Source organism: Pleurodeles waltl, chromosome 7 (assembly GCF_031143425.1).
Source record: "Pleurodeles waltl isolate 20211129_DDA chromosome 7, aPleWal1.hap1.20221129, whole genome shotgun sequence".
NCBI lineage: Eukaryota > Metazoa > Chordata > Amphibia > Caudata > Salamandridae > Pleurodeles > Pleurodeles waltl.
In genome coordinates, this window is record NC_090446.1 from 783225244 (window position 1) to 783252350 (window position 27107).

At 44.8% G+C, this 27107-nt stretch overlaps 1 protein-coding gene across 1 annotated transcript in view; it reads right to left on the reverse strand.

Annotated features, from left to right (window-relative positions):
- The window catches only part of SLC4A9 (solute carrier family 4 member 9), a 369779-nt gene that overhangs the window by 316104 nt on the left and 26568 nt on the right, over nt 1-27107 (reverse strand). Inside the window, exon 2 of the mRNA XM_069199298.1 lies at nt 2217-2377. Coding sequence (XP_069055399.1) covers nt 2217-2377 — 161 coding nt within the window. The remainder of the gene's footprint in view (nt 1-2216; nt 2378-27107) is intronic.

Below are 27107 nucleotides of genomic sequence, written 5' to 3' on the forward strand. Positions count from 1 at the left end.
ATGGCGTACACGTCAGACACCATTCCTTTATCTGTGAGCTACCGGAGAAGCCATTGTTCGAAGGGTGTCAACAGTCTCTGGGCCCCAGGTCAGAAAGCAGGATGTGTGATCCAGTGACAGACCCGAAAGTATCTGTGTATCTCCGATTCTGGCAGCCCAAACTCCGCTTCTAGTTGTTCGAAGGGACTGACTTCATCCGCATCATACAGATGACCGATGTGGATGCCAGCAATTGTACATGTCATCTCGCTAATGTCGATTTTCTGAACCTGTCATGGTTGTTCCCTATGATCTCTTTCTACAGACAGTCATAAGGTCTTTGAGATACTGTCAGAAACGTTAGAGATGTAACTGACTCCCTCTCCACTGATGACCATATGCGGCTTTGTAAAAGACCTACTATGTTTGGTATCGCGATTCTGTGCCATGGCACTCCTACTGACCAAAAGAGTGGTGCTGATGTGCCAGTAAAGGGGTCCTTCAATTTAGGACATTACAGTGAGACCTATGAAACCTGCACTAGCCTCACTCTGACAGACGGTAGAGATTATGGGGGTCATTACGACCCTGGCGGCCGGCGGTATGTTGGCAGTAACAGGCTGGCGGTTTTCCGCCAGCAATTATGACCGTGGCGGAAAAGCCACAGCCATACCGCCGGCCCCTCCACTTTGCCGCCAGGATTCCGCCTGGCGGTCATAATCCCGAGGGCAGCGGTGCATGCACCGCTGCCCTCGGGATTATGAGTCCCCGACCGCCGGCCTGTCCATGGCAGTACACACCGCCATGGAAAGGCCGGCGGTAAGGGGACTTGGGGTGCCCCTGGGGTCCCCTGCACTGCCCATGCACTTGGCATGAGCAGTGCAGGGGCCCCCAGGCATAGCCCCGTTGCGCATTTCACTGCCCGAATTTCTACTGCACCCGCTGCACATCAGCATTGCCGCCGGCTCTATTACGTTGATGTGACATTTCCGCTGGGCCAGCGGATGGTAACACTGTTACCGTCCGCTGGCCCAGCGGAAATGTCATAATAGGGAGACAGAAATACCGCCAGCAATGGCGGTATTCTGTCTCCCACGGCCTCTGCGGTCTTTTGAAAAGACCGCTGAGGTCGTAATGACCCCCTATGTCTTTAAAGAGTCGAAGGTTTAGATAAAAATGTAGAATGCCGGACAGCCACAGGCATGGTTTGATTTGCAGAGGGGGCGATTTTTACTGATATATTTGTTTGATTCAACTGTGCAGTAGACTAATACAACTGTCGAACCTTGTGTAACATTGCTAACTGTTGCTGTGTCCTGCGTTGATTCTGACCTTTGCTCGTCTTTCTTTCTAGTCAAATATAATGACTTGTTAAATAAGTAAAGTGATAATAAGTAAAATTTAAAAAAGAAAGAATTGTCATAGATAGCGTCGATCATGTTTATAAAGGTCGAAACAGTGCATACGTTTCTGTCAGCAAAACTGGAATATGTCATAGATCTTGCCTGGTATAAAACACAGCCATATTAGTAGTAGTAATGCGTGTCCTGCTGTCAGCGTTAGCGTTATTCATGGAGCAAGGAGTGTCGTCCTCTCAATCTAATATGGATGTGCTTTAGATGTTGTTTGGGAGCTATGGAAAATTATTCCAAAAGAAAATTGGTCAAAAATATCCTGGTGGATAAGTTGTAACCATGTTGTAACTATCCTTCCCTGAACGTCCTTCATGCCATGAAAATGTGACTTAGGCAGGGGTGTCTAAAATTCCTCAGAAAACCAGCAATTCTCAGTATGAGAAGAGAAATCTGGCTCCAGCTGCAACAAGAAAAGGAAAAATAGTAGGAGTAATCGTAATCATACTAAAATCTAGTCCACAGCGGCATGCTAACCAATAGCTGGCTATTATGTGCATATTTTCTCCTTAATTTGTGGACTAGGGTGTTATAATTTATTTGTTTTCCTAAAAACTCACACTTTGTGGGTTATTTGTTTTTAATGTATATCTTCTGCACCGAGTTTCTCTTATACTCGCTGGGGAAAAAGGCTTGATTCCTTACTAAATGTGCAAATCGGTCCACATAAATGAAGAGATAACTGTTTAATGAATAGTCATACTGAAATATGTTTGTAATCATTCCACTTTATGGAAATGCATCTGTTTAACATGTTCCCTGGCATTTACCAATGTAAGCAGAATTATATGGTTGAACAGAAGATTCCTGAATGCATTTACGTACCTATTATTTGTTTAAACGTGTTTGATTCCAAATCTAATAAAACTGTTCCTTTCTCTAAGCAAGTTCTTAGTTCAAACAGGCTATGGAGTGAAAGTGTTGTGACATGGGGCTTGCTCCATCTCTCTCCGCCATCTTCTACTTTCTCTTCAAATTTAATCCACCTGTAGAAAGAAAGGCATAATTCACATGTAATTACTAGTAGTTACTTTGATATATATTTTATTAAATTATTTGCACTGTGCAAGGGTGAAAATTGTAATACTTATGTGCGGTTTTCTAGAATGGGTCAATGGTATGGAAGAGGATCACAGGGCCTGTTGTCTCTAAGGGCCAGATGTATGTAAGTAAAATTTTGCGACTTGCAAATTGCGAGTCTTAGGGCCAGATGTAGGAAAAAAGCAAATTGCGACTTGCAATTTGCGAGTCCGTGCGACTCGCAAATTGCAAGTCGCAATTTGCTATGCAGAAAGGTGTCTCAGACACCTTCTGCAACTCGCAATGGGGTCGCAAAGACCCACCTCATAAATATTTATGAGGTGGGTCGCAGTTTGTGACCCCATTGCGAGTATGGGCACTCACGGGGATGGTGGCCTGCTGGAGACAGCAGACCACCATGTCCGTGACTGCTTTTTAATAAAGCAGTTTTTTTTTTTTCTATCTGCAGCCCGTTTTCCTTAAAGGAAAACGAGCTGCACTTAGAAAAAAACCCGAAACCTTTTGTTTCGGTATTTTTCAGAGCTGGCAGTGGTCCATAGGACCACTACCTGCTCTGAAAAATTGTTTTTGTGATCATTCACAAAGGGGAAGGGGTCCCATGGGGACCCCTTCCCGTTTGCGAATGGGTTACCATCCACTTCAAGTGGATGGTAACAGCGATTTCATTTGCGACCGCTTTCGCGGGCGCAAATGAAATTGCATAGCATTGCGAGTCGCAAATAGGAAGGGAACACCCCTTCCTATTTGCGAGTCGGAAATGCATTTTGCGAGTCGGATCCGACTTGCAAAATGCATTTCTGCATAGCAGAGAGGCTTTTGCGCCTCGCAAACGGCGTTTTTCGCCGTTTGCGAGGCGCAAACCCTTTGCTACATCTGGCCCATACTGACTTGCATTTTGCAACTCGCAAAATTGCATGCAGAAAGGTGTCTCAGACACCTTCTGCGACTCGCTATGGGGTCGCAAAGACCCACCTCATGAATATTAATGAGGTGGGTCGCAAATTGCGACCCCATAGCGAGTCCCTGCACTCACAGGGATGGTAGCCTGCTGGAGACAGCAGACCACCATGTCTGTGACTGCTTTTTTTAATAAAGCAGTTTTTTTTTTTCTTTTTGCAGCCCGTTTTCCTTAAAGGAAAACGAGTTGCAAAAAGATAAACTTCCGAAACCATTTGGTTTTGTTTTTTTCAGAGCAGGCAGTGGTCCGTAGGACCACTGCCTGCTCTGAAAAAACATTTTTTTCGGCATTCACAAAGGGGGAAGGGGTTCCCTTTTGCGAATGAGTTACTACCCACTTCAAGTGGGTGGTAACTGCGAGTTGGTTTGCGACCGCATTCGCGGTCACAAAGCAACTCAGCATGGCGATGCGGTCGCAAATAGGAAGGGAACACTCCTTCCTATTTGCGAGTCGCATCCTCAAATTGCGAGTCGGTACCGACTCGCAATTTGAGGTTGTGCATTGCGTTCGGCCTTTTGCATGCCGCAAACTGCGTTTTTCGCAGTTTGCGGCATGCAAAAGGCTTCCTACATCTGGCCCTAAGTCACATCACTTTATCATTTTAAAACACAGCGTTCTCTGTGTTGGATTGGGGAATCAAGCTCTGCGCTTCACTGTTTTTCGTGCACTTTCCGCATGGATAAGAAAATACCTTTTTGTTTCGTTCGGCGACGTCAATCGTCCCACCAAATAGAGGGCTAGCAGCTTTCCTCTTCCGATTGGAAAAGTCGATAGAATGCAGGATTTATCTCCCTTTCCCCCGGTGAAAGCACAATCTTAACTCCCAGTCTTCATTCCCCTAAAATGCCTGCGCTCGAGGCTCTGCCAGTTTCCCCTGTGAGTTCAATTTGACACTTGTCAAAAGAGCTTGGGGCTGCTAGCAGGCCTGGTGCCAAATGTGTGAAAGCCTTTCCACGTTCGCAAAAGGCCCATCGGGCCATTTGCGACCAGGAAAAGGCTTTCCCTAATGTAACAATCGTATTCTGCGAGTCGGTAACCTGTCACCGACTCGCAGAATAGGTTTGCAAATCTCTATTAGGAAGGGGCGTGTCAAGGGCGTCCCTTCCTCTTAGCGAGTAGCAGGAGGATGTAAGATTGTTTTGCAACCATGAATGTGGTAGCAAAACCATTGCAGTTACCACCAACTTGAAGTCAGCGGTAACCCATTCACAAACGAGAAGGGGTCCCCACAGTACCCCTTCCCCTTTGTGAATGGAAGCAAAAACATTTTTTCAGAGCAGGTAGTGGTTCCACGGACCACTGCCTACTCTGAAAAAATGAAAAGAAAACTTTTCATTTTTTTGTTTGAAATCCATCCCATTTTCCTTGAAGAAAAACAAGCTGCATTTTTTTAAAAACTGCTTTATTTAAAAAGCAGTCACAGACGGGGCGGCTCCTCCGCAATGGCAGAGGAGCGTCGCCCCACTGGCTAACAGCCAGCAGCAGAAAAATAAAACGATATTTGAATATCGTTTTATTTATCTGCTGCTGGTTTAGCCAGCTGGTGCAGGGAGGGGCGGGGTGAGCCACAGGAGGTGAGAGGGGGGATGAGGAATTGTGTGCACCAAGTGCGCATTTGTGTTTGGAAGTCCTAAGACGGCCATCCAAACACACATGCGCACTTAGGTTTCTCCAGCCCGGCTGTGTATACAGCCGAGCTGGAGAAACTGCACAGGCCCTAGGGTAGTGTCTGAGTGGCAGTCACTGCCGCACAGAGCAATCCTGACGCTGCTTACATGCTTTTTAGCATGTAAGCAGCGCCAAGATTGCTGGGGAGCCTCTTCTGGTGTCCCAGCGAATGCTTGGACACCAGAACAGGAAAGGAGGAAATGTATTACCACCATCCCTGTTGCCCCCGTTGTCCCCCCCACTCTCCCCTCCTGTTGATATATGCGGCAGCCTCTGCAGGTCACAGACATCGTGGTCTGCTTTCCACAGCAGGCCACCATCGCTATGAGTGCAGCCATTCCCAATGGGGTCGCAAATCGCGACCTACCTCATGAATATTGATGAGGTAGGTCATGTGCGACCCCACTGGGAATCGCTAACAGTGTTAAACACACTGTTATACATCTCAGTTTGCGATTTCCTAATAGCGAATTGCTAAGATTCTCTATTAGGAAATCACAAACACAAACCTACATACATCTGGCCCATGGTTCCCTAAATGAATCTTGGTGAAGTGATGCCTACCCACCCCAAAAATGCTGAGATGACTGTGGGCTTTTGTGGTATTAATGCATGGTGTCACATATGAAAGTGGTCAAACACACAATTTGATTTTCTCCCCAAATGTGACCATCAGCTGCAGTTGATCCAAATCAAAATGGATGTGATCTGATGGGTGGACTTAACCTAGTCTGTTCAATGTTGCATTAAAGGCCTATAAATCTTGAGCTGTTAAGCACTATGGTTCAGATGTACGGGGCTATTTTCATGTCACAAATGGCATTTGCGACATGAAAATAGCATTTTGCCGTATACCAATGCTATTTTGTGATTCAGTAATATATTTACCAAATTGTAAAATAGGTTTGCGGGTCCCTATTTGGAAGGGGCAGGCCGAGGGCGTTCCTTCCAAATAGCGAGTAGCAGTGGTATGTAAGATTGTTTTTCGACTGTGAATGTGGTTGCAAAATAATGGGACCAGTTCCCCTTTGTGAACGGAAGCAAAAATATATTTTTAGAGCAGGTAGTGATCCCACGTACCACTGCCTACTCTGAAAAAGTGAAAAGGAAACTTCATTTTTTTGTTCGAAATGCAGCCAGTCTTCCTTTAAGGAAAACGGGCTGCATTTCAAAAACAATAAAAAGCTATATTTAAAAAGCAGTCACCAGCATGGTGGTCTGCTAACCCCAGCAGGCCACCATCCCTGTTATTGTGGCCATTCCTAATGGGTTTGCAAATTGCGACCTACCTCATGAATATTAATGAGGTAGGTCATTTGCGACCTTCATTGGGAATCGCTAAATGTGTCTGAGACACATTAGTGCATTTAATTTTGTGAGTATCTAATTGCGAGTCGCAAATAATTACAATTAGAGACTTGCAAAATGAAATGGTCGTACATCTGACCCTATATACACTAAATAGAACAACGTTATCTTTCTGTTGACATGATGTCCAATTATTGTCAGACCTTCAAAACCGAGCCAGGGTCAGAATTCCCCAAGTCACCATTTGGATGGGGATCTGTGTGATAGGCATACTTTGCTGTAAATGAACGACATTGAACTTTTAGTTCCCTTATCAGGTTTGGGAACTCCGAGTAAAGCGCTGCAGAGTAATTTGGGGATGTCTTTCTGAAGATGGTAGCAATGTAGAATTTTAGAAAAGCACCATTTGATTTGGTAAAAAACACATTGCTTCTGTAGAAGGAACAGGTTGTTGAAGCTGTACTCTGGAAGGTGCAGCTAACAATAGGTGCTAATTGTAATCAGAGTGTTCAGGATGTGTTTACCTATTAGAGTGGTTTGATGCTGTTGTTATGATGATGAAACTCATATTTCACAGGGAGCCTTGAATTATTTTCCATCCATGTATGTGATATTTATGTAGAGTGTACCAAGCCAAAAGTCAGGAGAGCACTGCTCAGAGTCAGTTAATTATACAGTCAGTGAACGATAAGAGGGGAAGCTGGGTTCTGAGACTAGAGGTAGTCTATGACTTCACTGTGATGTAGCATTCTTTACACAGATGTGTCTTCAGTTTGCTTATTAATTGAAGCAGAGTTTTGATGATCTTGATGGATACAGGTATGTTGTTACAGATCCTTGGTGCACACATGGAGATGGCATGTTGCTCTGTTTTTTCCAAGTTTCACAGACGTCCATGTATCATTTTCTATATTTTGCAGGCCTTGGTGAAATATGGGCTGTGTCCATATGTATGGTCGATACATAACGAATCATCGAGGGGTTCACGTAACATCATAAATCAAGAGGCCGACAGCCAAGTGGTTCGTAAATGTCACCAGAAGTCTGAGCTAGTAATATAGGGTCATATTACACAATACCAGTTATCTATTCTTTTTTATATTAAATATTTATTTTGGAATGGTTAGCTTGAAAAAGCTGTTTTCTTCAAAGAACAGCTAACAATGGGAATGGAATGGAATTAGAATGTACAATGGTGGAATGGCTGAATGTATGCGATTCTGCAGAATTATGTGTTTACTGCATGTGACACACAATTTGCCATGGAATTTGCATATTCTGTAGATTTCACAAAAATTTTGGTAGTTCAAATAGATGGAAATATTAGTGGCAGTAGATCTGCAGCATAGTTTGAAGGTTTTTATGCATAATCTAGAATCGTTGCTGCATAATTTGATCCTACATGCTAGTATCCCTGCCGATATTAAAATTGTGCTTATGATATTTTATAGGGAACCCTGTGAAAAATTGGTTTTACAACACTTCTAAAACACAGCATTTTGCACAATAAAAAGACCCTAAATAGTCTATATCTATATATCCATGCTACCCAGTGTGGTCGCCTCTGGGTAGCTATAGTTAGGACCATGGTTCCATAGGAAATGTATTTTTTGGTTTGCTACGAACTTTAGCACTGTTTGACAAATCTTCACTAAACTTTCCCTTAAAAGTTCATCACCTCACCTCTTTCCTGGAAAGTTTTGTGGTGATCTATCACCCAGGGGCCAAAGAAGGAGGGAGTTCCAAAATGTCCTATCTCTGTGCAATTTTTTTTATAGGAAAATTAGACACAACTACAGCCAAAACAGCTTAACGGAATTACCCCAAATTTGGCAAAAAGCTAGATTTTAGCCCAGAAAGTGTGCTTTTTGTGGTTTGGTGTAAATCCATTCAGGTGTGTTTATTAACAAACTGGAAGGTGAAGCAGGCGGTAATGGTGGAGCACTAGAATTCAAACAGAGAGGGGTGATGTGGGTGCCTTAAAGGGAGTAAGTGTGGAGTCTTGAGGACCATGTGGCAGGGCTTAATCATCATCTAGATGACAAATACAAGGGACTGAACAGAATCTGAATTCAGAGAAATTGTATCACCTTATTTAGCTGAGTGAACTGATGCCGTACCATCATTTATTTTTTTCTGGTATTTTCCTTGAGGGTGAGGTTGGTGTCCAGGGTGAATCTAAGTAGGTTAGTGTTAGGATTCAAATCCATCCAGATTCACGGCGTTGAACAAGGTTTGTATTAGTTGTTGCTTATTGTTCTTGTTTAATGGGAGGAAATCAGTTTTAAATGGGTTGAGTGTCAAGTGGGTGCTGGCCATTCATGTTTTAATGAGGAGTTGGAGGCACTAGATTTCTGGAGTAGGGAAATCTTTCAAATACAGTAGTGTGTCATTGGGGTGTGGGTACATTTTGATGCTGTAAGTGGGAGGAGCCCTAAAGGGCTCAACACAGAAGTTGATGAAGATGGAACCCTGAGGGAATCTACAAGTAACAGGTCTCTTGTGGTCCATGGAGTTACCCATGTGAATAAACTAGTGTTGTTTGGATAGGTAGGAAGCCAACCAGACTGGAATGTTGCCACTTAATTCAAGACTTATGAGGGTAGGATGGTCAACAGTTTTGAAGATAACTGAGATGTCCAGCAATATCATGAGGAATGGGTTTTATTTTATCTTTGATCAGAAATATGTCTTCTACGATTTGTAAGGCAATTGTCTCTGCTACAGTGTGATTTGAAGCCAGATTAGTATTCTTGCAGGAGATAGTTAACATGACCTTGGGGTTGTTTGCAGACTGCTTTTTCAATTACCTTGTCTATAATAGGTAGATGGATGGTGGGCCAGTAGTTGAGTGTGGAAGGCATTGACAATGGTGAGCAGGCGTAAGAGAGCCTCTCTGAATATGGATTTGATGAAGGATGAGACCATCTTGTTAGAAGGATGTTTTGAGAGAGATGCTAATGTTGTTACGGTCTTCAAGAGACAGGGGTTTGAAGGATTCAATGCAAAAGGGTGGGCATCAGAGAAGAAGTAGAGTGTCTTTTGGACTCACTTCAGTTGCTGCTATTTTTCATCAAGTTATTGGTGATGTCTTGAAGGGATTGGAAGGGGTCTTAGTTTTCCAAGACGACATTCTAGTTTATGGAAAGGATAACAAGGTTAAGGAAAGACAAGTGTGCGTTTGGAGTGCCCAAAGTGGAATACCCTGACCATGTTGCACCAGATGATGATGTTGCCAGGGTTACATAAAGCAACTGAAGAAGTGCTCACACCAGTAGACCATATGCAACTTCAATCTTTTTTAGGGATGTGTGAGTTCTATGTTAAGTTTATTAGGAACTTCTCTATTAAGGCAGAAACACTTCTTGCTTTATTGAAGAAGGACTCAAAGTTTGCACGGAGTCAAGTGCAGGATGTAGCTTTCCTCACCATCGAAAGAGAACTGCTGAATGCCCTTTTACTCTCTCCATACCTACCAGGGAAGCTTTTATCCTTTAATGTTGATGTGGGTGTTGTGGGGCCTGTATTGGTTCTGTTTCATGCAGGAGTTGTTCCAAAAGTATTATTGCCTTTGATCACCTACCCTTAAGCAAAAACAATGCCTTTACTCTATTATTGAGATTGAAATGCTAGGTTGCATCTAGCCAGTTGAAAGGTTTAAAGAATATGTGCAGAGAACTACATTTCTTTTGCGCACCAACCATAAACTCTTAGTGCCTTTTATTAAAGGATCTGGGGCCAGATGTAGCAACCAGTTTGCGACTCGCAAACGGCAAAAATTGCCGTTTGCGAGTCGCAAACCGGAGTTTGCTATGCAGAAATGCATTTTGCGAGTCGGGACCGACTCGCAAAATGCATTTCAGAGTCGCAAATAGGAAGGGGTGTTCCCTTCCTATCTGCGACTCGCAGTGGTATGCAATTCCATTTGCGACCGCGTACGCGGTCGCAAATGGAGTCGCAGTTACCATCCACTTGAAGTGGATGGTAATCCACTCGCAAATTGGAAGGGGACCACTACCTGCCCTGAAAAAATCCGAAACTAAAGGTTTAGTTTTTTTTTTTAAGTGCAGCTCGTTTTCCTTTAAGGAAAACGGACTACACTTGAAAAAAAAAAATGCTTATTTCAAAGCAGTCACAGGCATGGAGGTCTGCTGGTCCCAGCAGGCCTCCATAGCCGTGAGTGCCCATAGTCGCTATGGGGCCGCAATTTGCGACCCACCTCATTAATATTAATGAGGTGGGTCTTTGCGACCCCATAGCGACTCGCAGATGGTGTCTGCATTGCAAATTGCGAGTTGCAATTTGCGAGTCGCTCGGACTCGCAAATTGCAACTCTCAATTTGCAAAGTTGCTACATCTGGCCCCTGATGTTCATTCCAGTAAGCAGCAGGCTGGTTAGTAAGGTTGAGTATAAAACATATTGAGTATCATTTTGATGTGGAATATATTCCTGGTGAGAAGAATAAGAAGGTGGATTGTCTTTCTCGTCTTCCATGGCTGGGTACTATTGGATGATAAACAGGATGTGGACAGTATGGTTGCGAGTGTTCTATGGGGTAAAGCTGAAAGTGTCAGTGAAAATGAGTGGCGGAATGCTCTAGCTCAAGATGCTTTTTTGAAAAAGGTTATGGAGTGTATGAGTACAGGTTAACCTATAGAAGGGCATCAATCTGTGGGTCTGAAGTTTTGTAGTTAAGTACAAACAGAGCTTTCTATTTAAGTAGGGTTGCTATTTAGAGCAGACAAATTGTTTTCACTAAGCACCAGCAGCTGTGAATTGCTTCGACTATGCCATGAAGGTCATTTAAGTATGATCAACAAGAGAAGACTAAGAGACATCTACTGGTGTTCAGGTATGGACAGGGGCATGGATGGATTGAGAGGTGCTCGTTTTTATTTAAATAATGACAAAAGTCTTAAATGTCTTGCATCAGCTAGGGTGGAAGTTAGTAGCCCAGGTACGGTGTGGAGTAGTGTACGTTCGGATTTTCTGGGTCTATTGTATGTAGTTTTTGCCATTGTTCTAATTGACCATTTATCTAAGTGTCTAGAAATCGGGGGCAGATTTTTCATTCTTTCACGCTGCGCAACACAACAAAACACCTTGCTGCACTGCGTGAAAGGGAAAGGGCAGAAATACACTGTATTTACCGTTAAATGGTGCATTCCTGTCCTTTCCTTGCACTCGTGCACTTTTGGCTGCCTAGCACCAACTCAGGCACCCTTGCATCATGGTGCAAGGGTACCTGTGTTGTAGAAAGATTGTTATTGTGAAGGAAGGGACACCTTTACATAGTGTCACGGGAACGCCAACTTTTTTCAGTAAGCAATGGAGGGGTTCCGTAATGACTTGTTTAAATATGGGAACGCGTGCGTCGATGGAATAAATACCCTATGCTATGCTTGCCAGGGAACACATCCACCTTTGAATGGGTATATTGGAAGGCCCTTACGTATGCCCCTTTTATCAGCATATTCATGACGCATATAACGTATTTTCAAGATATCGTATGTCTTCCTATGTTCTGATGAGGCCTATAAGGATTTGGGGCTGAAACGCGTCAACCAAGGATCTGAGGAGTATCAGAAATTCATGAACTCAAGTGGAGGAAATTACTGAATAACACAATTAAATCACAACAATAGAATTACTAATCAATTGTGCTGTTCATCATACTACCTGGAAAGTGGACTGCTTCTTTCAATATGGACTGGCAGCCCGTTTTGGAACAATTAGGAAGCACGATGTGTGCAATTTGTGGCACACAGTAACTGATTTGAAAAATGTGTTGAATTATTTGTTTTTTATGTTTATGTTTTTATGTTATGTACAGATGTGATTTATTGTTATGTATAGTGTTTTTATGAATGCGTGTAGTGAAATTCGGTGTATCAGTATGACACAACAAGGGGCTAGATTTTAAGTGACAGAAAGAGATGAAGTAAATAAAAGAATTGGTGTTAAAATAATAAACATATCTCCCAGTGATCAATTAAGGTGTTCACTTCGGGCATAGAAGATATATATTAGTTCCTACTATAACTGGTGCACGTTCTCATGGTTTGTACCAGTCCGCATATAGTAGGGTTATATGGGCTGGCCCCTTATGTTTATCGGGCTGGAGAGAGCAGGCACAGGTTCCCAGTCTGCCTGGGAGCGCCCTGCCTGGGCGCTCCCAGCCAATCCTAAAGTTGCTCTGAGCAGTGTCAGAATTGGCCACAGGGCAGGCTGGGAGCCTGTGCCTGCAGCAGAGAACGGGTGCGGTTGGCAGCGGCAACAATGCAGGTAAGTGTATTTTTAAAAAAAAATAACCTCCCATCCCCTGTCCCCGCCTGCTGCCCATGTTTTTTAGGCAAATTTACCACTATTACTCAGTCCCAGCTTTCTGCAATAAAAGCTCATGGATTTAGGCCCTCATACAACCCTGGCGGTCAAATACCGCCTGGGCTGTTTTGGAGTTTGTACCGCCAACAGGCTGGCGGTACAAACTTGGGCATTACGCCGCAGTCGCACTGCCGGGAGTGGTGGTTTCCCGCCACTTTTGTCCCGGCGGTTTCCCAACACTTTTGTCCCGGCGGTTGTAATCCCCCAGGGCAGCGCTGCTTGCAGCGCTGCCCAGGGGATTACGAGTCCCCCTCCTGCCAGCCTTTTCATGGCGGTATGAACTGCATGAAAAGGCTGGCGGAAAGGGGAGTCGCGGGGCCCCTGGGGGCCACTGCACTGCCCATGCCACTGGCATGGGCAGTGCAGGGTCCCCCTGCCACGGCCCCATGGAGCTTTTCACTGTCTGCATAGCAGACAGTGAAAAGCGCAACAGGTGCAACTGCACCCGTCACACAGCCGCAACACCGCCAGCTCCATTTGGAGCCGGCTCCCGTGTTGCGGCCGAGATCCCCGCTGGGCCGGCGAGCGGAAACCAGGTTTCTGCCTGCTGGCCCAGCGAGGATCTCAAAATAGACCCCGCTGGAGTGCGGCTGCATTGGCGGCCGCCCGCCGCCCGCCAAAGTTGAAATGAGGGCCTTAATGTCTACTCAGTGATTATTTCTCAAACTTACAACTCACTTATATTGTCAGACAAATTGGTCTGTCCAAGCAATGTGCAAGGCACTGACGAGGACCATAGATGGATTCATGGAGAACCCTAAATCCATCATGTCCACATTATTAATGATATTTTAGTTGTTCTGGACATCTAAATATTTATAACAGGTGTGATGTGTCCAGTCCTCCCCTGGCCATCTTTATCCAAGAAAAATGATTCAGTAGAGTTCTAGTCACTGCACAATCATTCAGAAAGATCGATATTATGATAATTTGGCACTGTTCTTGTGCGAGAGAAGGGATTGCAGGACTACATTCAGCAGTGTTTGACAAAAAAGGGCCAACTCACCCTTATTTATGTCCTATACTCAAACATTGGCTTCCAGATATTAATATCAGGAAGTTGAAAAGTACATTAGAATAATCTCCATAAGCAATGCCTCTGTGGTACACTGATAAAAAATCAACAGATGACAAACAGGGTCCACAGTAAGAAAAAGTCATCTTTTATAAATTGTTCAGCATTGTTCTGTGGCCAAAAAGGCCCAAACAAGTTTTATATAACTAGGTTAGACCTTTGGAGATTTCCTAATCCTTTTGTCACATGTGTACTAAAGTAGGAGCTCCTTGTCAAAAACACTGCTGGGATAGAGATTTCTCACAAAATCAACAATCATTGCTTGTTAGAATGCATTAATTTTGCAATCCAGATCCAAAGTGAACGATGTGCTCTTGTAAACTACTCTGTACCCGCTTACAACAATACACTAATAATATGCCGGTTAGAAGTAGATCCGTGGAAAGGTGAATTAGATATCTGAGGGAAATAGAGACATTGGATATCATCACACTGTCTGGTAGTGCATATGTACATTTATAAAAGTGTTTTCCAGTAATTACTTAGAGCAATGTGTCTGTCAATGGGCAATCTAAACATATAAGAACATAAGAAGTTATGCCAAGTGGAAAAAAGACAAAGTATCAAAATAAATGAAGATAGTTGAACTGTATTTCAACAATCAACCACAAGATAATAAACTGATCATCAAAATGTAATCAAACTTAGGTGCTCCAAGTGACGGCACATTGCAAGGGTGGTACAACACAGTACAAATGTGTATAGAATAAGTATATACAATATGTACACTGTGTCACTGCCCATAGGACACATGAGTACATCAATGACAAACTCAATGGTATGACATTTGAGTTTCAAAATCCTACAATTAAAGATAAGGGTAGGCCCATTGAAAGCCGGTGTTTTGACCCTCTTCATGAAGAATCACTGTGGCCTTCATCAGAACCAAGAACTGGTACTAACCTAACCAGATCAATCTGGATCTAAATGCCTCAATAATTGTGAGTATTGATTTCCGTTTGGTCAAATAGCAAGATGAATCAAAGTTCACTGTAAAGATGCTGGTCTTAAAACCTGACAACATGTGGCTCTCTACAGTAGTGCATCTGGGCATGGGTTGCAATGCAAGTGAACTGATATAGAAATACAAGAGGAAACCGTTAGTGATGTTCTCTTTCTGAATTCCACATCTAATTCAAAATGGTGCCGAAATGGTGCGCCTACCCAACAACAGCGTAAAAAGGAAAATATCTTAATTTCTCCTTGCTACCTCTACTTTCCATGTATGAACTTTACAGCACACATTGAGGGAGAAATATGATTCTAGGGATTGTTTTAGCAATCGCTGTATTTCTAGCTCTCCGTGTCCTGGGGAAACTATGTGCCTTTTTAGAGCTGAAACACAATTTAAAGCAAGGAAGCATTGTAAGATAAGCCTCAAGTATTTCTGAGTATTATAATAGTATTACAATATATTACCTGTGTATTACATGAATTTTACCATTTGAATCATATGAATATGCTCTGAGGTTTGAATTACTTCCAGTGTGAAAGGTTCATAATGTTATAATATAGTTCATAAACTCATTTTTTGTATTGTAGTTCACAGTTGTATAGACTATATACTCTACCAGTATTATATACCTTCTATTTATATGCAATAACCTCTTATATCTGTAAGTACACTATTTTCCATGTAAGAGTGGTAGGCTCCAAGGTTCTCCTTCAGAATGTTGGAGAATGGTACAACCAGGGGTGCACCTTGGAATGTTGATGAAGAGAGCTAAGCAGAGGAACAGTTGAGGTGTTATGCAAGGATTCTGACAATAAACCTGTATCTACCATATGCAAGTTGTGCGTTATTACAGAGGACTTTCGGCGACGAGGATGGGATCTGCGCAGGGGCAGTGAAGACTCCTTGCCCCTGATCAATTCAGCACATCAGCAAGACATTATAGAACTGAAAGTGTATAAAGAAGGGAATTTACAGTTGAAGGAATCACCCTGACTTACTGCCTGCCAATTGGTTACAGCTGGGGATATTCACGTGGCATATGTGAACCTTGATGTGGGCTATGGGTGCGTGTGTACCATAGAAGGAGCAATATAAGCATTCATAAAACGAGAGAAGTGTGGAGAAAGCTATTTGCCGGTTCTGCCTACCGTGTCTGTGAGGAACCAGCGAGTGCGGCGTGACTATGGTGGCAGATGAATTAACCTGCTGCACTTTGGTGGCGTGAGGAACTCCCTGGCAAGGAGGACTGTTGGTGCTGCATGGGGAGCATCGCGCTCCAGAAGCCGGTCGACATAAAGAGTGCGTGGGAAGCAGCGCGCGCCCGGAGAGTCAAGGAAGGCTGTCGGTGCTGTGTGGGGAGCATCGCGCTCCAGAAGCCGATCGATGAGAAGTGTTGCACAGGAGCGCCGCGCTCCTATAGTGGTTGATGCAGAAGGAGTCCTGGAGCCCGATCCCGGTAGCGCAACCTCTGGGGTTGTGGCGGTAGGGAGCGAACTGCTGAAGAGCAGTAACGGGACCGCAGCACCCTGCGTAGTTCCGGATCGAGCCGTAGGGAAGGCGGGGTCTTGCCCTCCGTCTATCCCTTGTGAGGGGTGAGGCGGAGCCCACTGCATTTGACCTTCTGGGAGTTCTGGGAAGCGGAACCCCTTGGACTGTTATGCCTTCAAAATAAAAGGCTTTCTGATCAAAGCACACTCTTATTAGTATCTGGGTGAAAAGAGGCTTTTCATTTTTACCTCCGTGTGACGAGACAGAAAAAAAAAAAAAAAGAAAGATTATGTAAACAATGGCAAGAATTGACCGGAGATAAGGAAGTAGAATTAACTGAGACAGAGTGGTACAATTGCAACCTTTATGGTATTTTGTTCCTATGTCATGCAAATGAATTATAACTGTATTATATTGTATTGTATATGTATAAATAGGGGCTTGTTACTGGTAGAACGGTATACTGCATGAGTCGTAATTTTACAGTAACTGTGTGTTAAGGCACAAAATTGTACAGAACCCTTTACTGGTGAGATCTCTATTACTGATTGACGTGTGACATTTATATATAAGGAGTATGGCGACAGCAGGAATGTCCCAACCCCCCCCATTCTTGAATGAAATAGGTGAACCCAATTTACCCTGGAAAGAGTGGTCAAAATTGTTTGAATCTTATTTGATTGCTATGGGGGGTGTGGGGGGGGGAATTTACGGCATTAAGAAAACAACACATATTCTTACATAATTTAGGTATACAAGGAAGGAAGGTTTACGAGAACCTGACAGATTTAGAAGATGAGGGATAAGAAGGGGAAAATTTAGATGTTTTCCAACAAACGCTCAACTGGAGAGTCATTTCGGCCACAAAGTTAATGTAGTCCTAGAGAGACATAGGTTCTTTAGTAGGGTACAGGGCAAGGATGAAAAAGTAGCCACCAATATTGCTTCTCTGCGAGGGTTGGCCCATATGTGTGAATTTGAGGAATTAGAAGATTTGTTGATTCGTGACCAGCTGGTAAGGTGTACTAATAGTCCACGAGTGCAAGAGAAGCTTCTTACGCATAATCCTTCTCTTAAGGAAGCTGTAGACATTGCGAAGAGCATAGAACACACAGCTGAATGTATGAGGGAGATCAAAAATACACCAGAAACAGAAGGGGTGAAGGAGATAAAAAGTTATCCTAAACAGGAAGAGGGGGTGGCTAACAAGGAGGAAGACTCCGTGTTACAGGCTATTTCAATGAGAAAAAATTCGACTGAAGAAAGAAACAAAAGCAAATGTTTTAGGTGTGGGAACCACAAACACCTTACTAATAGCCCTTTTAGTCCGGCTCGTAACTGCGTGTGCAGGAAATGCGGAGCTAGGGGGCATTACCCTCGCGTATGTAAAAATGATAGAAATAATAAGAAAATGGTAAATAGAGTGGAAGAAATCACAGATTTGGGTAGCAAGTTTGTCCTTCAAGTCAAGGAAAAACAAGGAACGGAACCCCCTAATAACTTATACCCCATGTGCGACATTAAACTAAATGGAATTAGTGTGAAGGCATTCGCAGACTCTTGCTCACCATTCACTCTCATGACTTACAAAACCTTTGTAGACAAACTCCAAAATCAAGGGTACAATTTGCGTCTTGCCAATATAAAGCCTGGGGGATACAACAATGATCCCATACCTCTAAGTGAATGTTAGAACTAAACATATCATTCAAAGATCGGCACACCGAAGGAATGGTGTATATCACAGATAAAGGGTCCAATTTGTTAGGATGTAGACACCAAAAGGAACTAGGGATTAAACTTGATCCTAATAACAAAGAACAAGTACTGTTAGTGGACATGCCAAAGTTTAGTGAAAGCATATGTGAAGAATTCCCTAAACTGTTTGAGGATAGACTGGTCTTGCTGAAAAACTATCAACACAAAATTAAAGTGAAAGAAAATGCTGTACCAGTTGTACATAAAGTCAGATCCATTCCGTACCTAATGAGGGAGCCCCTGAAGGAAGAACTAGATAAGTTGGTTGGATCAGGAGTCCTGGAACCCATAGAAAGTTCCTTGTGGTTAGCTCCCATTGTAGTCACTAGGAAACCGAATGGTAGAGGCATACGCCTATGTGTTGATTTGAGGGACTTGAATGCTAATATATGGGTGGACAGGTTCTCATTACCGAAAATAAATGAAATGGTGAGCATGTTAGGGTCAGCTAAGTATTTTAGCCTAATAGATTTATCATCTGCGTACCACCAGGTGGAACTGCACCCAGCGTCTTGCTCACTCACGTCCTTTATCACTCCATTTGGGGCCTTTAGATATCGCAGAATGCCCTTTGGCCTCGCTTCGGCAGCTGCGGTGTTCCAAAGGATCATGCAAAGCATATTGCAGGGAATCAAACAAATAATGTGTTTCCAAGATGAAATACTAGTGTATGGAAGCACAGAATGTGAGCACAATTCCATTTTGAGAGAGGTGTTCAAAGGCATGACTATTAGGAGGGATAAGTGCCAACTGGGAGTAGAGTCAGTGGAGTATATTGGGCATAAAATAAGTAAGGACGGAGTAGAACCTAAGTGTGATTTGGTAGTGGCTGTGAAGGAAGCCCCGGCACCCACTAATAAGGAAGAACTGAGATCATTTTTGGGATTGGTCGAATTTATGTCAAAATTTGTGCACAACTTTGCAGAGGTCACTGCCCCCATGAGAGCATTGTTGAAGAAAAACGTACATTTTGAGTGGAATACTGATTGCCAAACGGCCTTTGAAAAAGTGAAAGAAGCCATAGTCCATTGTCCCAGTTTAGGAAATTTTGACCCCACTAGGAAAACATGGCTAACTACGGATGCTAGTGGGAAAGGACTAGGTGCCACCTTATCCCAGTGTGTAGATGGGCAGGAAAGGATTGTGGCATTTACATCTAAGTCACTAAGGGAGGCGGAATTCAACTACTCCACAATAGAAAGAGAGGCTTTAGCATGCTTTTGGGCCATTAACCACTTTAAGTTCTTCCTATGGGGCCTACCCTTCCATGTCAGAACGGACCACAAACCTCTCATTTCCTTATTCACCACTAAAGGTAGAGACCATGCTACCCCACGAATAGCTAAATGGATCTTGGGGCTGGAGGGTTTTAACTTTGAAATGCAATATGTTCCTGGTAAAAGAAACATATTAGTGAATTACCTTTTGACATCACCTAGGAAGGGAGGGCAAGACACGGTAAATGAGACCCTCGAACCTGTGCTTTATGTTGAGTTGTCGGGCATCACCAAGGAAGAGTGGGTTACGGCTATAAACAAGGACCAGACAGATAAGGAATGGGTGGCCGGAAAGATCCCAACAGTTGGAGGAAGACTTAAGGGGGTACTGGGAGGTGCGATCAGAGTTACATATTGCTAAGGACATGGTAATGAGAGGGGAGAGAATTATACCCCCACATGAGCTTTGGGACAAGCTTATAGGTCTGGCACACGAGGGACACTTAGGAAGGTCTTTAACCAAAAGCAAACTTAGAGCATCATACTGGTTCCCCACCATGGACAGGCTAGTAGAGAACACTGTGCGCGAGTGTGTGAAATGCGCAATGAGCGACAAAACCAAAATTACACACAAATCTCCTTTATCTCCCATCGAAGTTCCCATCAAACCGTGGGACAAGCTGGGACTGGACATCCTAGGACCCCTTACGTGATTTGGATCAAGAGGGAGATTCCTGTTAGTTTTAGTTGATTATCACTCACATTGGGTAATGACTAAAGTTGTGTGTAATGTAACAACACAAGATGTCATGGATTTCTTGAAAGAGGCATTTGCTAGAGAAGGCATTCCAAGTACCATTGTGACCAACAACGGGGTACAATTCACCTCAGGAGCCATGGAAGAGTTCTTGAGGAAAAGTGGGGTCCAGCACTTTAGAATGGCATTATATAACCCCAAAGCAAATGGCCTGGTGGAAAGAGTCAACAGGATGATTAAGGAGTGCCTGCAGTTGGCAACCAGGTCACGGGAACCTGGAGAAATTGCACTCAAGCAAATGTTGTGGTCATATCACACCACACCCAATTTGGTTACAGGGATATCCCCCTTTCTGTCGCTTAAAGGAAGGCAACCAGGGACTAAATTAAACCCTAACTGGTTAACAGGTGGGGAGCCCTATTGGGTACGACAGGAGGAGGTAGTGACAAAAGTGCGGCAGAACCAGCGAAAGTACCGGAACTGGTACGATAATAAATATGGCACGAGGAATAAACAATGGGACGTTGGGCAGTGGGTCAGAGTAAAACTTCCAGGACCCACCCGGAGGGAAGGCAGGAAATTCTCGAAGCCTTTGAGAATAGTAAGGGTACATAAAAACGTAGTGACCCTGAAAGACGGACGAACATGTAGTATGGACCGTATAACTCGCAGCCAAGACATCGAGTCAGAAGCGGAACAGGAGAACGGAAAGGAACTAAGGAATACCTAGACTTGGAGAAGCCCAGCTGATCCCCCAAGGAAAAAAATATGTCCTACGTGGCACAAAGACTATGTAATACATTATTAAACATACTTATGAAGTGCAGGCTCATTTTATGTATTGGTGGTGGGGGGGAAGTGTTATAATATAGTTCATAAACTCATATAGTATTGTAGTTCACAGTTGTATAGAGTATATACTCTACCAGTATTATATACTATCTATTTATAGGCAATAACCTCTTATATCTGTAAGTACACTATTTTCCTAGTAAGAGTGGTAGGCTCCTAGGCTCTCCTTCAGAATGTTGGAGAATGGTACAACCAGGAGTGCACCTCGGAATGTTGATGAAGAGAGCTAAGCAGAGGAGCAGTTGAGGTGTTATGCAAGGATTCTGACAATAAACCTGTATCTACCATATGCGAGTTGTGCGTTATTACAGGTTCATAAACTGCAGCATTAGAAATGCACATTAGCATTTTAAAGTTCACTTACCAACAAGCAATCACCTCCTCACCTACGTTGATACCTTAACGTCGTCTCTTTACGAAGGTTTATCAATGTCTGTGCAGAGATGAGGACCCTTTTCACTCCTCTCATGGAAACAATAGGTTTAGGTATAGGATTTTGTCAACTGATGGCTCCTGAAAGTAGCGTTCACATTAAAGTTTAAATCCTTAAACACAAGTATGGTCCTAGAATATTTCTCTGTATCCAGTTCAGTCTTTGGTCGACTTGTAAAGATAATGACATTCTGTAAAGTTTTCAAAATTCTAACTAGACGGTCTCTACTGCAGCAACTATCTCTATTGGCAAACAAGAACACGCTGGAACGAGAGGAACTAATACTCTAATAAGGCCCTCATTCTGACCTTGGCGGGCGGCGGAGGCCGCCCGCCAAAGTCCCGCCATCAGGTTACCGTTCCGCGGTCGAAAGACCGCGGCGGTAATTCTGACTTTCCCGCTGGGCTGGCGGGCGGCCTGAAAGAGGCTTCCACGATGAAGCCGGCTCGGAATCGAGCCGGCGGAGTGGAAGCTGTGCGACGGGTGCAGTTGCACCCGTCGCGTATTTCACTGTCTGCGCAGCAGACAGTGAAATACATTTAGGGGCCCTCTTACGGGGGCCCCTGCAATGCCCATGCCAGTGGCATGGGCACTGCAGGGGCCCCCAGGGGCCCCGCGACCCCCCCTACCGCCATCCGGATCCCGGCGGTCGGACCGCCGGGATCTGGATGGCGGTAGGGGGGGTCGGAATCCCCTCGGCGGCGCAGCAAGCTGCGCCGCCTTGGAGGATTCAATGGGGCGGCGGTACACTGGCGGGAGCCCGCCAGTGGTGCCGGTCCGACCGCGGCTTTACCGCCGCGGTCGGAATCCCCATTGGAGCACCGCCGGCCTGTCGGCGGTGCTCCCGCGGTCCTCCGCCCTGGCGGTCTTTGACCGCCAGGGTCAGAATGACCGCCTAAGAGTCAAGATGGAAGCCACTATTTCAAATCTCGTGGGAGTCTTGTGGCTCTATTGGGCATGTAGCCTTTCTTGGCTTCACTCAAGTGCCTTGCATAGCACATCCACTGGAGACGTGAAGCTTTCCTCAAGGCGGTGGCACTCTGTGCACACCCCCAGTATCATTTCAGGATGTTCAGAACACTGTATCTCGGTGCAGAAACAGCACAAAGGGGTAAGTGCAGGCAGTGGATCATGACACGGCTGAGCAGCAGGTTAAACCCCAGACTTAGTAAGATAAATTAAATTTACTTAGTAATGTTCAGCTGTTCCTATTTGTTAGACATTGCAGCTGCCTAAATTGTTTCATGTCATTTTTCTTGCTTTACGATATTCAGGACTCGACAGTGAAGAAGCTCAGTCACACCTCTGTGGCCTCTTCCCAACATAGACTACCTGTTAGATTATCCACTACTAGGTACTACTGATGCTAGGGGAAGCAGATTGATCCTGGGCAAAAGCAAATCTAAAATCACAACTCAAAACTTTAATAGAAATTCAAAGTAAAAGTAATAAAACAATCAGAGTCTGAGCGCTAGGAAACTGACCTGCTAGGCACTGTGCGTTACCAATTCTTTTTGCGATCAGATAGACAGAAGTAGAGATTTAGCAGATCTGAAACTGAACTTTAAATCTATTAAGCTGTTAAGGAAGATAACATTAAATCCAAATATGGAAATCCGATAACGTTCCCTTATATTTACACCACTTAATTCCTTCCTAGGACTATCTCCCTCCAATTACCATGTCCGGTGAAATGTACATGAATGATACTTCAATTTTAGAAGGTCAAATTCACCTTCTCCGTCAGTATCTCCACGCCTTTAAAATGCTGGCTCGTATCCTAGAACAGGTTGCCCCCTCTTGTGTACCACACACATAAAAGTTAGTCAAGATATAAAGACTACATATATTATTGTACCAAAATATATGGGACAGCATTATTGCTGTATATTTTGTAAAAAATGTCATTTTCGTTTTTGCAGACGTGTTCTGTCGCCTGAAAGTGCCTGTATTAAGTAGATTATACCATTAGTCACTTGTAATAGGTAACTACAAGCGAGTAATCATGCATGGTGCCATGTACTCCACTGTTGGCACACAGCATGTGGCCTTCCTTCCCCTCAGAAGTTATGAGAAAAAAGATTTGCACAGCCAGTACTTAATTTGAGCAGGTGGTTGCAGGAGGGGGCCACCTGTACTTATTGTTGGGGACCGGCACTTATTTTTATGCATCATGCATTTTCCAAGAGCAAAGGAGGGAAAACACACAAATCGGGGAAGATAAAAGATGGAAAACCCATCACAAATGGGGAATGAGGAGGCAGGAAGTGTATGGTAGTGGATTAATAAGGCCCAACCACATTGTGAGCTGGAATTAGGGAGAAAAACATTAGTGCCTCCTCTTTCAGTGGACAGAATATGTGTTTTGTTGTCTGTATGCCACCTCATTCACAAACTCTAGGGAAAAGTGTGCGCCCTTCCGCAGTCTCAGCTCCTAACTCCCGCCCTTGGATCACTCCAGTCCCCTTTTCTATAGACTAGTGTTATTTTAGCAAGAAACCTTACCCGGACGCAGTGCCTCAGATCATGGGCTGTAAAAGGCCGCAATTTTATTAAGCATGCATGATTACCGCAACAACAATCACTTGTCAAACCAAAATTAATCGTTGCGCTCTGTGGACGGAGCAGGAAGAACAGCAGGCAGAGGGAGGGGGAGTGGAGAGTGGAGAGAAAAGAAAAAAACAGGAAGGAGTGGGAAGCGCAGTGTGGCAGAAGGGTGAGCAAGAAGGGGGAAATTAGATGGGTGAAGGAAGAAATGACAGGACAACAGAAAGTGGAGAGGGAGCAAATGACAGCAGATGGGGGAATGAGAGCAGAAAAGTGAGCGGGCCTGTTGCAGAGTGGTGAGTCGGAAGATTGTGCTGGAAGTCTCGGGGGGGGTTGGAGGGACAGGGGTTTGGGTAGTGCAGAAGAGGGCAAAAAGGAAAAGAGGCATAATGGGGTGCAGGATGACTTGCTAGGGACTGTGATGTGGCAGAAGGGATGAGGGAGGATAAAGTCAGGCGAAGAGAAGTAGGGGAGGAAGTGTGGTAAATTGCTTGGGGATGATAGAAGAGAAGGGTGGAGGACCATGTTATGTCACGGGAGTGAAAGTGGGAACAGAAGGGTGGGATAAGTGAAAGACAGAGGAGTGAAAGAGTAATGGAGTCAAGTAAATGGGAAAGAAAAGGACAAGTAGTCGGGTAGGGAGGGAAGAGTAAGGCGGGAAAGTTTTTACAGGAGTCCAGCAGGGGGGCAAAAAGAGACAGCACCTGTAAGGATGAAGGTTGCCAGAGTCACATGAACTGTTATAGGAACGGAGTGGGTGAAGGTAGGGCTGCCCCCTTCGAGGTCCAACTGTCTGCCTGATCTTAGTGCCTTCTATGGGTGCGCTGGTATTTCGGCATGGAGACTCTCTCCAGTCCTCGTCCCATTCATTACACATGGAGATAAACCTATCTCCGCAACAGAAAAGGAGAACGCAAGGAATGCTGTACCCCTTATCCCACCACTTCCCATGGGAGTACATAATGTGTACTTACCCAGCATTCCTTCTGGTCAGTTTTCTGTCCTACGCACAATGGTGTGAGGATTAGAGGGAGCTGCTCCTACGGGGCTGGGGTAGCTTCATTGACATTTAGCCGAGCTTCCTGCTGGGTGTTGAGGTCAGAGTTCCTGTTTCGCATCTCCCTGCATGTTGGGCTCGCAGGGAGTCGCATGGTGAGCTTTGGGTTGGCTGACGATTGTTTTCTGGCTCTGTGGTGCAGCTTCTGCGGTTGACACGGTCCTGCGCATCTTCTGGGCTGCAGGGCGGCCTGGGTGATGAGCGCATTGACTGGAGGATGTGGATTTCTCTCACCTGACGTCAGGACAGGACGCCTCTGCACAGGCGCGAGGTGAGTCATGCTCACGCGCCTGGTCTGCGTTATGGTGTGTCTCTGCTTCTGGTGCTTCATAGGCCTGGAGGCCCCGGGGGGTGAGTACCACGCAGTGGATGGAGTTCTGCTATTATTTTTGTGATTCCCCGCAGTTTCTTCTGTGAATGTCTGATTTGTTCTTTGTGGGTGCCTATCTGCTGCAATGGGGAAAGACTCTCACAAAAGGAGGCATGTGGTGGTGTCTTCTTCGCCTTTCTCCTCTTCCTCATCACTCTCTCCTTCGCCTCCTTGCTCAAAGAAATGGAAGAAGGGTGAGGAGGCCCGCCTGAAAAGGCTGATTCCGGAGACAGTGGCAGAAATAGTGGATACCGTCAGGCAGAAGGCTATTTCTGCAGTTGTTTCACAGACTTCGGGATCTGATGAGGAGGGTTCAGGCCTTGAGGAGCAGAAGGGAAAATACATTTCACGGGAACTGTTGCCAAACCTTATTAGGTCCAACATGGGTTTTCCTGCTGAGGGGAAACCGGAAACTTCACCTGGGTCCTTGCTGCGTCAGTTTCAGAGTAGGACTCTAGTGGATGTACTAGTGCACCCCTTTATTCGGGAATGTCTTAAAAGGGAATGGAAGGATCCATATAAAATTCTGATACCTCACCTTATGGTCAAGCTGTACCCCTTACAGGACATGCAGCAGGACTTGCCAGAATCCATTCCCATTGATTAATTTGTGGACAGTTTGGTAGACTGAACGTCCTTGGCTGAGAATGCAATCGTCAGTGATCCTGTGGACAAGAAAGTGGATGTATCCCTAAAAAATGTGTATTCAGGGGTCCATCTGGCTCTTAGGGCTAGTCCCTATGGCATGTATGTGACACAGTCACTCATTTCAGATATGAAGTGCCTGTATAGGGCTTTAGATGAGTCTTGATGAGTCTTCGGACTGTTCAGGGGTGCCGGAGCATATCAAATGCCCATTTGAGTTGCTGTCTGACGTGTCCTTTGATGTTGTGAGCGCCCCTGCAGTGTCTGGGGGAGCTTGTGTGCTGGCTAGGCAAAATCTGTTTTTGAAGGACTGGAGAAAGGGTGCACCCCAAGTGCCTTTCCAGGGTCTGTCGTGTTTGGTGCCGAGCTGGAGGAGAAGCTTTACCAGCTGTTCAAAGAAAAGGAACACTCTTCCTCTCTGAAGTCAGTTTCTGGGTACAGAGAGCTTTCTGAGCGCAAATCCTGTTTGAGCCAACCATCGCAGAGGCAGTTTATCTGGTCCCATGGGGGGTTTCCGGCCGGAAGAGGCTGTGAGAAGAAATCCAAGTCTCCCCTTCAGAAGCCTCACTCCTGACTATATAGTGGGTTTGGAGTATGCAGTATTGGGCTGGCCAAGTTTTTCCTCCGGGCCTGGAGGGAGTCTAATTCAGATGCTTGGGTTTTGGACATTTTACAGCATGGCTACAGAACAGAGTTTGGGAAGGTCTCTATTCTTGGGGGTGCATCTGACTCCTTGGCCCTCCAACCTTGTGAAGCGGGACGCTTTGGCCCAAGGAATTCTCCCTCTTGTTCAAAAGCGGCCCATTCAGGAGGTTCCTTCCTTGGAGAAGAGCCAAGGGTTTTACTCCACCAACAATTTCTGAGGTTCTGTGTCAAGGGAGCTCGTTATCAGGCCAGAGTCCTGCTGTTCGGCCTCCTGTCAGCTTCAAGGGTGTTTACCAAGGTGGTGGCCCCTCTAGTTGCCTCTCTTCATCTTCAGGGGAACCATCTCTACCCTTACCTAGACGACTGGCTGATTCACAATCCACTGAGGGAGAGTGTTCTTCTGGACCTCCAGATGGCGTGTGCTGCTCTCAAAGCTCATGGTTTTCTGATAAACTGGGAGAAGTGTCAGCTGGTTCCTTCTCAGGATCTGATCTTTATTGGGGTGCAAATTCAGACCAGCCTCAACAGGGTCTTCCTTCCAGCTCCCAGAGCTGTGG